Source organism: Bos taurus, chromosome 13 (genome assembly GCF_002263795.3).
Source record: "Bos taurus isolate L1 Dominette 01449 registration number 42190680 breed Hereford chromosome 13, ARS-UCD2.0, whole genome shotgun sequence".
Classification (NCBI taxonomy): domain Eukaryota; kingdom Metazoa; phylum Chordata; class Mammalia; order Artiodactyla; family Bovidae; genus Bos; species Bos taurus.
Window position 1 is genome coordinate 67692651 of NC_037340.1, and position 15002 is coordinate 67707652.

Genomic DNA, 15002 nt, shown 5'->3' on the forward strand with positions numbered 1-15002 from the left:
CCATTGGTCCCCCCATCCATCCATTGGTCCACCCATCCATTCTTTGGTTCATCCATCCATCCATTGGTCCACCCATCCATCCATTGGTTATCCATTAGTTCACCCATCCATCCATTGGCTCACCCATCCATCCATTACTTCACCCATCCATCCATTGGTTCACCCATCCATTCACTGGTTATCCATTAGTTCACCCATCCATCCATTGGCTCACCCATCCATCCATTGGCTCACCCATCCATCCATTACTTCACCCATCCATCCATTGGTTCACCCATCCATTCACTGGTCCACCCATCCATCCATTGGTTCATCCATTCACTGGTCCACCCATCCATCCATTGGTCCTCCCATCCATCCATTGGTCCACCCATCCATTCTTTGGTTCACCCATCCATCCATTGGTTCACCCATCCATTCACTGGTCCACCCATCCATCCATTGGTCCTCCCATCCATCCATTGGTCCACCCATCCATTCTTTGGTTCACCCATCCATCCATTGGTTCACCCATCCATTCACTGGTCCACCCATCCATCCATTGGTTCACCCATCCATCCATTGGTCCACCCATCAGTTCATTGGTCCAGCCATCCATTCATTGGTTCACCCATCCATTCATTGGTTCACCCATCCATCCATTGGTCCACCCATCCATCATCCATCATCAACATACACATCCTCTGTGCCACATGCTTTACTAGACACTGGAGATAGAGAATGATGGAATCTTCTCTCTATCTGCCTCATTTGCTTCACTCACTGTTTCAATTCAAGTGTCAGTGAAACCTTCTTGATCTTTCTTCATAGGCTTTCATAGCATGATACAGCTCAGTATTGGGGAAGTCTGCTTCTGCAGCCTCTAAACTGAGAACTAGAACATGGCCTTGGAAGCCTCCCTCAACCTTGCCCATGGCTGGGCCCATCCTGTCCTAGGCTTGGGGTCCATGTGATTGTGAGCACTCAGGGTCTCAGAATCTTCAGCTTTTCAGGTAGGGCTCAGCAGTACCAAGTTCCCTCACTGCCCCTCAGGCCTGATCTGGTAGCCTAGATGTGATCATTGGATTTCTCCCACCCTATTCCTGAGGCCCACCCTCTCACTGCCCCTCAGGCCTGATCTGGTAGCCCAGATGTGATCATTGGATTTCTCCCACCCTGTTCCTGAGTCCCACCCTCTGCCTCATCCCCCTTTCTTCTTTTTTTTAAATAAAACTTTTAAAATTGATTATTTGTTTATTTCAGTGAAATATAGTTGCTTTATCATATACTAGTTTCAGGTGTATAATACAGCGATTCAATATTTTTTATAGATTATACTCCATTAAAAATTATTACAAAATAATGGCTATATTTTCTTGTGCTGTACAATATACTTTGCTTATTTGTTTTATGCGTAGTAGTTTGTGTCTCTCAGCCCTCTACCCCTATCTTTCCCCTCTCCCTTCCCTCTCTCTATTAGTGAGTCTGTTTCTGTTTTGTTACATACATTCATTTATTTTTTAAATTCACATGTAAGTGATAACATAGAGTATTTGTCTTTGTCTGACTTCTTTCATGAAACATAATGCCCTCTAGGTCCATGTATGTTGCTGCAAATGCCATTATTTCATTCTTTTATATGTCTGAGTAGTATTCCATTGTCTATATATACACCACACCTTCTTTATCCATTCATCTGTTGACAGACGCTTAGGTTGCTGCCGTATCTTGACAACTGTAAATGATGCTGCTATGAACGTTGGGGTGCCTGTATCTTTCTGAATTCGTGTTTTCATTTTCTTTGGATATATATCCAGCAGTGGAAGTAGTTCTCTTTTTTAGGTTTTTGTGCCTCATGCTCTCTTCTAAGAAAGGGGTCCCTGCTCAGCCCAGCACTCAAGAGTTGAGTCAGGTAGTTGGATTGGACGCTGCATGAAGAATGGACGAAGTTATGGCCAGGCTGTGCCAGGACACTGCCCGCCCTGGATGGGGCTCTGGGTCTGTGGCTCAGCCCTGAAGACACAGGGGTCTGCTCCTCCTGGGCTGGCCTCAGAGTGGCTTCACTCACATGGCTGGGCACACACTAGGTCTCAGTTCTTCCCAGTGAAGCAGGGAGGCGTACCTTCCCCAGGGGGCTGTTGGGAGGACTAAATGAGATTCTGCATGTAGCTGCTCAGCACAGAGCCTGTAAACTCTCAATAGATTCTGGTGATGAACTCATTATTATTATTAACATGATCACTTCTATTTATATAATAAATAACAAGGTCCTACTGTGTAGCACAGAGAACTATATTCAACGTAATTATAGTTGTAATCCCCTGTAATGGGGAAGGAAATCTGGAAAAAAATACATGCAGATGAATAACTGAATTGCTTTTCTGTATACCTGAAACACTGTAAATCAACTATACTTTAGTAAAACAAAAAATCAAAAAACCCATGAATATCACTCTCCCAGTCATAACTTTTTATTCTCAGCTGTGTACCTGGCCCTGCAGCTTTTAATATCTGGCTGGCTGTGTGTGTCATTCTTAATAGTTGGCAAGCATCAAACATTTATAAATCAGATAGTGATACCAGTTTTCATGTGTGCCTGTTCCAGATCACACCCTGGTTTTTTTTTTTTCTTCTGATAATTAAAAAAAACAAAAAAACCCGAAACCTGTTTGCCAGAAACTTATAGCCACCTGACCCCCGGATGACGTGGCATCTGGCCATCAGGGCTGTGTTCTGTTGGACCTCTGAGACCCCGTCTACAGGGCTCAGTGCAGAGTAAGCACTCAATAAATGCTGATGCCTTAACGACAGGGGCTTGAAGACAGAAGAGAAGCCCCTTCTCCCTTACCTTCTAGTTCCATACTGCAGACTTACTAATGCTCTGTAACGTGGCTGGTATCTTCACCTCCTTTGATTCCATTCTACTGGCCCCAAGTATGATCTGGGCCTTGGGCCGGGGCATGGGCTATCCTGCTTCCAAATGAGGGACCAGCCCCCATGGGGAGTGCTGACCCCTTTCCTCTCCTTCAGCTGCACATAGCTGGAGCCAACGGATACCTGCGGGCAGCCGAGCTCCTCCTGGATCATGGTGTACGCGTGGATGTGAAGGACTGGGATGGCTGGGAGCCCCTGCACGCCGCTGCCTTCTGGGGACAGGTAATTGTCACCCACAGTGCTGTGAGAGAGGCCAGCTTACGGCCAACCTGATGACCTTTGGGCTGGGAGTTGGTTCAAAAGAACACCTGACCCACTTAGGGTGTTGACTACAGCTAGTGTGTAGGATGTGAAAAGACCTACGGAGTTTACAAAAAGGATTGTCAAATTGTGTCCTAACAAGATGACAATCCAATTTGCCAAATTAGAAAATTTCCCACATTTCTGTCTTGAGTTTTTCTACTTGTTTCCCAGATAGAAATCTCTGTAGCTTTCGCCATTCCTCTTTAAACATTTGACAGCTCTGGAGTTATAGCTGACTCCTTCTGTCCCTCGGTATGGCTGAGTCATGCTGGAGGAGGTGTCAAGCCCATTGCATTTGCCAGAGTTCCTGGCTTTAGGGGGCAGAGCCTTCCCTGGGAGTCAGCTTTGCCCTACCATTCTTTGGATCATATCCTAAGAAGCTTTGAACTCTCACTGTCTCCAACTCCTAGGCTTTCTCAGCTATGGGCAGGGGGGAACCCGGGCTTCTTCCTGTGTTTCAGATGCAGATGGCAGAGCTCTTGGTGTCCCATGGGGCCAGTCTCAGTGCTAGGACGTCCATGGACGAGATGCCAATTGGTAAGTTCAGAAGGACCACACCTGCACTCATTGATTTTTTTGACGAGTGGAGGATAAATGGTTGAATATATGGTTGGATAGATGGTAGATGGATAGTTTGATGAATAAATTAATGGGTGGTAGATTAATGGATGGATAAGTGGGTGAATGTATGGATGAATAAATAAGAGGATGGGTGGGCAGAGGATGAACCTATGATGACTGGTTCAGCAAATAGGTAGACAGATGAACTAAAGGATGAGAGGGATTGAGTGGATGGGGATATATGATTTCAGGCTCTTTTCATAATGTCTTGCTTGGGCTCCTTGGGGTACCTTCTGGTTTCTCTTGATACATTTTATATCAGTGGAGAATTGATAACTCCTCTTGGAAGTGATCAAAGGTTTATGAATCCTTCAGTCATACCTGTGAATGGGGACTGTGCATGGGACCTGGGGTTTCCTCTTCTTACACTCCTCTAAGGATTGGGTTATAGCCCAGGAAATAAGGCTGGCACTGCTTTCTCCCCTCCACCCACACCCCAGAAGATATGAATTTTCAGTGGGTCTGGGGGGCCCTCGGGGATCACCAGACCCTTCTCTGTCCCCTACCATGGACTCCTTCACCCTTTCAGACCTGTGTGAAGAGGAGGAGTTCAAAGTCCTGCTGTTGGAGCTGAAACACAAGCACGACGTGATCATGAAGTCGCAGCTGAGGCATAAGTCATCTTTGAGCAGGAGGACGTCCAGCGCGGGCAGCCGAGGGTGAGTTGGGGGCAGGACAGCCAGGGGCGCCCAAGGATGCTCCTGCCCATGGAGCCTGGAAGCAGCCTCCCAGCACCTCCCTCTCCCCTTAGGAAGGTGGTACGTCGAGCCAGCCTGTCCGACAGGACCAACCTGTACAGGAAGGAGTATGAGGGAGAGGCTATACTCTGGCAGCAGCGGAGTGCATCCGAGGATCAGCGGAACTCCACCTACAACGGGGACATCAGGGAGACCAGGACAGACCAAGAGAATAAGGACCCGGTGAGAGCTTGCCTCCCACCTGGCCCCAGTGACCACTGCCGTGGGAGGGGAACAGATGGAACCCCAGCCTGGTGTTGCTTCTTTATCTCAGAGCCTTCGGAGGGAGGTCAGCTGGCCATCGCCCTTAAACCAGCTGGATCCTGTCTGATGGGGTTGCCTACCGTGGTTATTGAGGCGAGTGTAGGATGTGTTCACGTCAGAGCTGGGTGATTGGCACACAGTAGGGGCTCATAACTTCCAGGGAGTGAGTGATCACCATGTGCCTGCTTGAGCTCCAGCAGAAGAGAGATTTTGTTCTGGCTTCCCAGAGGAGAAGGTTCAGTAGGGCGGCAACTCTGGGAGAGAAGGGTGTTAAAACTTTTTTAGGGGGAACCTAACAAGATGTTGAGAATTGTGTTGAGATATCGGGTTGGAAGAAAATTTTTGAAAAGTACAGGGGCTGGCAGAACGTCTAAGAAGCTGGCTCTAGGAGTAGATACTGGTCTGGGCATTAAACCGCTTTCCTAGGAAGATGCTGTATTGTTTTCTGAGAACTTTTGTAATGAATTACTGCAAACTAGGTGGCTTGAAGCGAGACAGATGTCTTTTCTCCCAGTTCTGGAAGCCAGAAGTCTAAAAATCAAGGTGTCTCCAGGCTTGGTTCCTTCTGGATATCGGAAGGGGACTCTGCTCCATTCCTGTCTCCTAGCTTCTGCCATCTCGGGCATTCCTTGGCTTTTTGCTCGCTTGTCTCCAATCTCTGCCTCTGTCTCCACGTGGCCTTCTTTGTGTGTGGGTCTGTGTCTCTGTTTTCTCTTAGAAAGACACCAGTCATTGGATTAGGGCCCACCCTCGTCCAGTGTGACCTCATCTTAATGTAACTGATCACACGTGTGAAGACCCTACTTCCAAGTAGGGTCACACTCAGAGATGTGGGGTGGATGTGAGTTTCGGGGAGCACTATTTGACTCAGTACCGATGCATTCAGGTCCATGCCTGGCTGCACTCTTGCTGAGTGGAGTATACAAGTTTGGGGCCAGAGCAGAACTGCTGGGCACAAGGGAGGGGCTGACCATACCAGCAGTGGTGTGCCTTTGTGGTTCTACCATCACACAAAGAGCAGCGGAAAACATTTCTAGCCAGTGTTGCTTGGAGGGATACAAAATGTCTCAGTGGGACCCTGCTTCCCTGCGTGAACAAGGAGGTCACGTGAGGGCTTGTCATAGGGCATGTTCCCACCAGGAGTGAAGGCATCTGCTCTAAAGAATCTCCATTGTGAGAGGAGTTTGGGGGAGAATAGATCCATGGATATGTACAGCTGAGTTCCTTTGCTGCCCACCTGAAACTATCACAATATTGTCAATCAACTATACTCCAATATAAAATAAAAAGAGTAAAAACAAAAAACAAAAAGAGGGACTTCTCTGGTAGTCCAAGGGCTAAGACTCCTCGCTCCCAATGCAAGGGACCTGGGTTTGATCCCTGATCAGGGGATAAACCACAACTACAGACCCAGCGCAGCCAAATAAATGTTAAAAAAGATTTGATTCAAAGTGTTTTTTTAAAAAGAGAGAATCCCCACTGAAACGCTGATTGGGATGGAGCCTGTACACTCGGAGCTCGAGTTCTGCCTCTACCCACCTAAGCTTGGGGGTTAAGAAAGAAAAGAGTTGTAGATTGAAATCAAATCACATTTCAGATTCTTCCCCGATATGCTTAATTATCTTTTCTTTGTGATTGAGGTGTAACTTGTATAACTTACAGAAATCTTAAACGAATTTTTCAATGACCTCTTTCCAATCTGTACCTTTAGGTGAAAGTACACGCATTTCTGTCACCCCAGAAAGCTCCTACGTTCCCTCTTCCAGGCAGCCCTTCTACCCCAAAGATATGAGTGTGTGCTTAGTCACTTCAGTCGTGTTCAACTCTTTGGGACCCCATGGACTGTACAGCCCTCCAGGCTCCTCTGTCTGTGGGGATTCTTCAGGCAAGAATACTGGAGTGGGTTGCCATGCCCCCCTCCAGGGGATCTTCCCAACACAAGGTTTGAACCCAGGTCTCCCGCATTGCAGGCAGATTCTTTACTGTCTGAGTCACCAGGGAAGCCCAGCTCAACCTGGTGCTCTGTGATAATCTAGAGGGGTGGGATGGGTGTGGGGTGGGAGGGAGGTTCAAGGGGGTGGGGCTATATGCATGCCTATGGCTGATTCATGTTGATGTTCGGCAGAAACCAGCGCAACATAGTAAAGCAATTATCCTCTGATTAAAAGAGAAATGCAGGTTCTCAGGCCCCACAGGAGATGGACTGAATCATAAACCCTGGGGCTGGGACTCAGCACTCTGTGTTTTAACCAGCCCTCCAGAGGATTCGGATGCATGCAAGAATTTGAGAACCACTGATCTAAGGGTGTGTTTGCTCAGCCTGACTCCCAAGTCAGATTTCTGACAGGACTCTGCACAGATAGCCCCCAGGGCTGGCTGTGGTACCCACTTTTGGCAGAGCTGACTTCCTGATAGCAGGCACAGCCGTGATAAGACAACTCTGTCTCTTCAACCAGTGGCTCACGGTCTAAACTGTACAAGAAAATCACCTTGGGGAGGTGTTTTGTTTTTGTTTTTAAAAAAACCTGATGTCCGGACTGTAATATCAGTTAATTAAATCAGTCTCCAGGCTTCGGACTCAGGCATTGTATTTATTTATTTATTTATTAACAAATAGGCTTTATTTTTTTGAGTAGTTTTAGGTTTACAGAAAAATAAGTGGGGGGACTTCCCTGGTGGTCCAGTGTTTTAGACTCTGTGCTTCCACTGCAGGGGGCAAGGACTGGGGAACTAAGATCCCACGTGCTGTCGTGTGGCCAAAAAAAAAAAAGTTTTTTGTGTGTCTTCTGACCTTGTTTATAGTGATTTTTGGTATGCTTTATATTTTTGTTACTGTCAAATGTATCCACCTTTTCCTTAGAGTTTCTAGGTAGCAGCTCCTTTTAAAGCTCTTGTTACCCAGGGATTGCTGGGTGTAAAAGATCTCTGAGTAAGAACCTCTCCCATTTAGAGCAGAGATATCCCAGGAGTATAGGGAGAGGATTCTCAGTGACCAAAAAGCCCAACTAAGATTGACTTAGAGACACAAAAAGAATGCACTGGCTTGGGTAACTGGAAAGTCTGGGCCAACTGGATCCGGGGACTCAGAACATATCATCAGGGGACTTCCCCAGCAGTCCAGTGGTTCAGACTTCACCTTCCAGTGCAGGGGGTGCAGGTTCAATCCCTGGGCAGGGAGATAAAATCCCACATGCCTCGCAGCCAAAAATCTAAAACATAGAAACAGAAGCAATGTTGTAATAAATGTAGTAGAGAATTTTAAAATGGTCCACATCAAAGAATCTTTAAAAAAAAAAAAAGAACGTATCACGAGGGTGCAGTGTCTCTGTCGTCTCTCTCTTCCTTAATGTTGGTTTCACAGCCAAGCAGACCTTTTGACACGCTGTCTCCCCAGTTTATGATTCTCACCCCTGCAGTTTCTATAGAAACAGAGCTGCTCTTCCCCAATTTTTCTAGCAATAAGTCCCAGGGTTGAGTTTCATGGAACCAATTTCTGAACCCATTCCTGCACCAATTCCCATAGTGAGTTAATTGATTGGCCAGGTCCTGGGGTCATGGTTTATCTCCCGGAGCAAAGATGGGAGTCAGTCGGGTCTATCCAAACCCACGACTGGTGAGATTCCCCAAAGGAAAACGGAGGTCTTAGGTAGAGAAAATGGAAGAGGACGGGTTCAAGCAATCATGCCCTCAGTAGAGGTGCAGGTAGGGGTGGAGTTCAGATCCCCTAGCCAGCTGATGATGTTGTCCTTCTCACCCTCAGAACCCCAGGCTGGAGAAGCCCGTGCTGCTCTCCGAGTTTCCCACCAAGATCCCACACAGCGACATGGACATGCCTGTTGAGAACGGCCTCCGGGCTCCAGTCAGCACCTACCAGTATGCGCTGTGTAACGGGGACGTCTGGAAAGTGCACGAGGTGCCCGACTACAGCATGGCCTATGGCAACCCTGGCGTGGCCGATGCCACCCCATCCTGGAGTGGCTACAAGGAACAGAGCCCCCAGACGCTTCTGGAGCTGAAGAGGCAGCGGGCTGCGGCCAAGCTGCTCAGCCACCCCTTCCTGAGCACCCACCTGGGCAGTGGCGTGTCCAGGACAGGCGAGGGCAGCAGCGAAGGCAAGGCCCCCTTGATCGGAGGCAGAACTTCTCCGTACAGTAGCAACGGGACCTCGGTGTATTACACGGTCACCAGTGGAGACCCCCCACTCCTGAAGTTCAAGGCCCCCATAGAGGAGATGGAGGAGAAGGTCCATGGCTGCTGCCGCATCTCCTAGTCTCTGGGATGGAGGAGAGAGATGCTTGGGGAGAGGGGCCGTGGAATCCAGGCCAGCCCAGCAGCCCTGGCTGGGGGCGGGGGGCAGGGCAGCTGGGGCGGGAAGGGGGAGGTGGGCTCTGCGTTCCAGAGGAACTCAGAACCCACCTTTCAGCCAGCTGCCTATAGCATCACCACTTCCCATGGTTCTGCTTCTTGCTGCATTGTCTGCCATCAAAAAACAAGGCCCATCGTGGCTTCCTGTCTCATCCTGCTGTCAGATTTTGGGAGGGCGAGCTGGGATTCCAGTTCTGTTGTTGGTCAAGGCTTCTCTGGACCAGTACTCACACATCGCATATCAACACACACACACACACACACACTCACACTCAGTCAACTTGTGTAGGGATGACACAGCTGGGCTCATGGGAAGCAGGTGGGAATGAAAATTTGTGAGCTCTTCTAAGAGGACTGAAGTTAAGATTCAGAGTTTTGTTACCACTGCCAACATGGCTTTAGCAGGGGAGGGGGCCTGCTAACCTGAGACCCATCATCTTGCCTGGAGTCCTGTGACGACTTGGTATTGTTGTCTCCATCTGGTGGGAGCAGGAGGTCTTTTCTGTGTTCAGAGGGAGCTATGGTAAAGAATCTGATTGCAATGCAAGAGATGGGCGTTCGATCCCTGGGTCCAAAAGATTCCCTGGAGAAGGGAATGGCAACCCACTCCAGTATTCTTGCCTGGAGAATTCCATGAACGGAGGAGCCTGGTGGGCTGCAGTTCATGGGGTCGCAAAAAGTCAGACACAACTGGGCTACCAACACTTTCACTTTGATGCACCCACAGCAGGTGGATGAGATGGATGTAGACCTGCTCCCCACAGCCTTGCCCATGCCTAGAGCCAGCTGTGTGAGCACCCAGGGGCCAAGATAGAACACCAGGTAATTCTGCTCCTGGAATAATCCAAATCTATTTTGCTCTTGGATGGAAGCTTCAAAATGTGGCGAGGAGAGGGAACAAAGGTAGCATAAGTGTGTTGGATAAAATAATTCTTTTAGACTGTAAAACTCCAGGTTGGGGAGGGGGATCGGTGAATTAGCTTTCTTTCACAGACAGTATCATAATCACTAGGTTTTACTGACTGGTATTGAAAAAAAGTGAAGCTAAGGGAGAAGCTTCAGTTGGAAGGGCTTTTCCAGGGAGAGAGGTGAGTTCATGTTTTTAATTTCTGCAGACATCTCTGTTCAGCATGACAGAGCCCAGCGCCCTGACCGAGCTTTGTGACTGGTCAGATGGTTTCAGTCCAGCCTGTCTCACCCAGTCCTCCTCAGACTGAGCCATCAGAGTGAGCAGTGGAGGGCTGCTGTGGCCCCCACCTCTCCTAGAGTGAATGTTCAGGACTCCCGGCCCAGCTTTGCTTTTTTAGGAATGCCCAGTGACATGGGCTTGCCAGTTGGCTCTTGTGAGCTCCTGTCTGGCCCAGGGGCTGCTATCCTGCTCCGGCCCAAGCCTGCAAATCCAAGGTGCCCATCTGTGCTCCAGCGTCGTGCACCGCATTCCAGTGGTGGTGCTGGAGTTGGGTCTTGCACCAGCTTTACAGTTTCACGGCCCCCAATCTTTCTGATGCTGGGGAGGGAAGACTGCGAGGGACAGGATGCCTGCCTCCTCTCCACTGCGTCCTCTCATGAGCCCTTTGAAATTGTTGCCCACGAGTTGGACGCTGTCCACGGGCTTGGCCAAAACCTACTGGTGTAACTAACTAGCTGCAGGTCTGTTTCCTGCTCCGTGCGCCTTTTACTTGTTCTAAAACTACCTCTTTAGAGCTCTGAAGGGGGCCCCTGAAGTCCAGATTCAGAAATTTGGGGGACAAATCTGGGTTCTCTTTAACCCTTTTCTTTCTGAACCTATGAGAAATTCTCCCTGCGAGACATCTGGGCCAGAAGTTGGGGCTGGTGGGGGCCCCTTGTGCCACAGTGCTAGTAAGGGGGTCCGCTGTTTGTCCCAGTCCTCCACTGTGGCCCCCAGGGCTCCTGTAGCCCAGAGGCAGAGCTGGATTCCAAGGGTTCTGGCTGATGCTTCACCAGGTGCAGGGCAGCTGGACCGGAGAGCAGGGCCTCAGGAGTCACTTCGCCCCTGGTGGCTCCTGGATGCAGGGAGAGTCACAGCATCAGACCACTCCCACCCCAGTTTCAGGGCGGATCCAGTGTAGAGTGGAAAGTCAGGTCAGGTGACTGCAGACAGGTGTGCGTGACGCCTGCCACATCTCTGGGGTCTGGGGCTGGCTCTCTTATCTCATCCTATGATTGGGTCAGGGCAGGGATGATCCAAAACACTCATACCTTTAGGCTTTAAAAACAGTGTTCAGATGAGACTGACACTGGAATTCCTCTTGAGCTGTGAGCTGGGAGGTCCCAAGGGAAGCCACACGCTCCTAGGAGAGAGCTGTGCAGGTTTTCAGATCTGTTTGCTCAGAGACCAGAGACTGAAGGCATTTATTGCCCCCTCTGAGTCCTTCTGGCTGTTTCCTCCTTCCTCCCTTGCTTCCTGCTCCTGGGCCACTGTCTCCCACCCAGAAGGCTGGGAGTCCCAGCTGATTGCCTGACAGGAGCCAACTGCAGGCTTTTGGGCATTAACTCATGTTTTCAGTCAGGGATAAACCATTCCCATCAAGTCCCAGGGAAACTTTCCCTGTGGATCTCTTTGGTGTCGAGGGACAAGCTGGGGCCAAGGTCATTGAGTTATTCACTCTGTAGTTTATTGAGTAGCTGAGGCTCACCAGGCACTGTGTTAGGCTCTGGGGATAGAGGAGGAACGAGGTGGAGTGAGGACACTGCTCTTTACAGTTCTCATCCTTGGAGGACCACGAGTACCAGCAACTCCTATTTGATTCAGAGACAGAAAAGCTGTGTCCTGGTCCATCAACCCTGTGCTTTTCTGCTCTTGAGAATCCCTGGACTGTGGATTCCTTTAGTTTGGAGGTTGCTGAAATGGCCACCCTTGGATAACATTTGCCACTAAATGGTGGAGATGCTGGGTCTTGGGTTCCAGGCAGATGCCATCTGAAGTCTATCTGGAACTTTCAAGGATAGCTGCCTTCCAGCCAGCATCTTTTGGGCACTGTCTAACAGCAGTTTGAAGTCAGTGTCTGGAAGAAAAAGGAGCCTGGAATTTGCTGCCAAATACAACTCAGGTTCTTCAGCTCATTGTCTCTTGCCCGTTTATTACCTAATCCTCCTGCCCCACCAGTGGATAGTGGGAGGAAAAGGAGCTTCTCCTTTAACATCGAAGCCTTTCCTCATAAGTCTGCCTCTGTTCCTGGCAGATATGGAGCAGGGAGCACGGAGAAAGCTGGCAAGATCGACCAGATGCCCAGCTCCTGGTTAGACCCCAGTCTGGTGGCAGTTCCTGGCAGATTAAAGGAGGCTATTTCTAAAGCATGTGCCACATAGCTCCATGTGAGCTCCAGCCCTTGCTCCCACCCTGAAAATTGGTGACTCCCACCAGAGACTGAGCTGCTGGCTAGTAGCTCCAGGAAGTTGAATGAACCCTAAGCCTAGGTCTTCTGAAGACTTAAGGATGTAATTCTCCATCAGATTATGCAGCATTGATGAAACTGCTCTGTACTGTTTGATCAATCTCAGCAGGCTTAGAAAAGTTAACAAGGGTGTGTCCCCTGACCTACCCACCAGTTGGCTGGCCTTGTCATAACATGAGACCCATTTGGTGTCAGATACCTTTTGATCTGGAGTTCTCTCTCCCACTTGCTTTTCCAGAGCAGAATACTGGGATGCTTTCCAGAAGCGCGCTTCTTACAGGATGCCTAGAAGGACTCTATTTAACTCTTGCTATTATGACCTGGGGACAGCCTCCCCTCCCCCAGGGCACCTAATAGCCAAGGGTCATGTGGCCAGTGGGTGACTTTGCAGAAGTGACTGCCTTCGCTAGAAGCACCCCTCAACAAGAGTCTCTTATTGGTCAGTTGGTCAGAGGGCCTGCTTCCCATGGGCGCTGTGAGTGCCAAGGTGCGGGGCCTGGCTCTGCGCACCCAGGAAAAGTCTGCAGATCCCCAGCCCCCCCGCAATAATTCACCAGACCAGAAGCCACTGATGTACAGAGAATACTTAAGAAAAATGTATTTTATGTGAAAAAAAAAGTTAAATCTCTGTATACTGTATCAGCAGCTTTGTGTAAAAATGGCAATCAAGAGAGTCTAATATATTTAAAGCCTTTTTTAAAAAAAAAAATCCTCGCAGATCTTTGATATTGTATTGAAGTAACTTCCAGGTAAGCTCCTTGCCACACGTGGCAGTGGTGGGTCATTTGAGACCGTGGCTCAACCACATCCCAAAGGGGCGTGCCCCTGGAGTCGCTTCCAGTTGCCAAGGCCTGTGACAGAATTCGCTGTTAAAGAGTTTTTAATTAAGATGAATTAAATTCCTTTTAATAACACCTGCTCGGTGTGGCTGTGGTCATTGCTATGAACTTGCTTGAACTATAAGGATTTGAATTCACAAAGAGGTGATGCCTGGGATAGATGGCAGGGGAGGCTTCCCCGTCCCTGTTCCCACCACAGAGGCCTTGCCTGGTTGGCCCCTAAATCACAGGGAGGCCTGAGGGCTCAGCCATGGAGCAAGTATCTTTCTAGACTGCAAGAAGGTGAAACAGGATGAAATCAAGAAAATAAGAGTGGTTGAAAATGACCTTCAGGGACTTCCTGGTGGTCTAGTGTCGAGGATCTGCTTTCCAATCCAGGGGATGCGGGTTTGATCCCTGGCCAGGGAACTAAGATCCCACGTGCCTCAGGGCAGCTAAGCCCATGCTGCGTGTGCAACAAGAGAAGCCCCTGCACCACAACTTGAGAAAGCGTGCGTGACACAACAAAGACCCAGCACAGCAAAAATAAAGAAAGGACATTCATCCTATCAAATGTTGCTTTTGAAATTAGCATGGAGCCCTGTGATAGCTCCTCTAACATTCTCTTCCCACACTTTGTCTGATGACATATATAACGGGGCTGCCCCCTCTTCTGTTCTCTTGACCTGTCCTTCTCTCCTCCCCACTCTATCCCTGTCCTCCTCATATAGTTTACAGTGGGGAAGTCAAATACTGCTTCACATTTTTACAACAACTCAGCAGGTAAGACTGTGGTCATCCTCACTTCTGACCTCAGGCAATGGAGAGATTGATATGCTCTAGGGTTACACAGCCCTAGACAGTGGTCCTTGCTTTCATCACGTACAGAAATTTGTGGGTATCTTGAAAGAGCATGAAAAAGGGTGCTCTCTTGGACCCTTCTGGATGCTGGCTGCCAGGACAGGGACACACAGACGTTCCCACACTTGAGCTTGAAAAACTTCACAAACAGGCTGGGTTTGAGGAGAGAGGATGAACAGAGATATCTGTGTAGCAGTGGACATTCATTGATTTGAAAAGTATATTGTTTTTTCAATGCTAGTGGTAACCTCTCACATTTATGAACATTCTACAGTTGTACATATGTCTTCTCACACAAAGGGAATGAGGCATGAAAATTAGCTATTAGATTTAGCACTGTGATGATGATCTTTTAATTAATTAATTAATTTGGCTGCATTGGGTCTTAGTTGTGTCTAGCAGGATCTTTCCTTAGTGGTACGCAGATTCTCTAGTTGTAGCGGCATGTGGCAACTTGGTTCCCCAACCAGGGACTGAAGGTGGATTCATAACCACTGGCCCACCAGGAAAGTCCCTCATGATGAGCATGACAAGAGGTTTTGGTTGAGCAATGAGGAATGAGTCTGATTGGACAGGATTCAAGACAGAATGGGAGGAAGACTGGAGATGGCAGGTATAGAAAACTCGTTTGAGGCTTTATGCTATAAAAGTGAGAGAGAGAGATGGGGAGGAAGCTCTAGAGGGATGTAGGGTTAAGAGAGGGT

General features: G+C 48.8%; 1 protein-coding gene across 3 annotated transcripts in view; it reads left to right on the top strand.

Annotated features, from left to right (window-relative positions):
• PPP1R16B (protein phosphatase 1 regulatory subunit 16B) overlaps nucleotides 1-13533 on the top strand; it is a 107996-nt gene extending 94463 nt beyond the window's left edge. For 2 of the 3 annotated variants that reach the window (XM_005214496.5, XM_059892397.1), the window contains 5 exons: nucleotides 3010-3135; nucleotides 3678-3753; nucleotides 4367-4496; nucleotides 4589-4757; nucleotides 8599-13533. In XM_005214496.5, coding sequence (XP_005214553.1) covers nucleotides 3010-3135; nucleotides 3678-3753; nucleotides 4367-4496; nucleotides 4589-4757; nucleotides 8599-9108 — 1011 coding nt within the window. In that variant the 3' untranslated portion in view covers nucleotides 9109-13533. 3 annotated transcript variants of the gene reach the window in all.
• Nucleotides 13534-15002: the final 1469 nt, after the last annotated feature.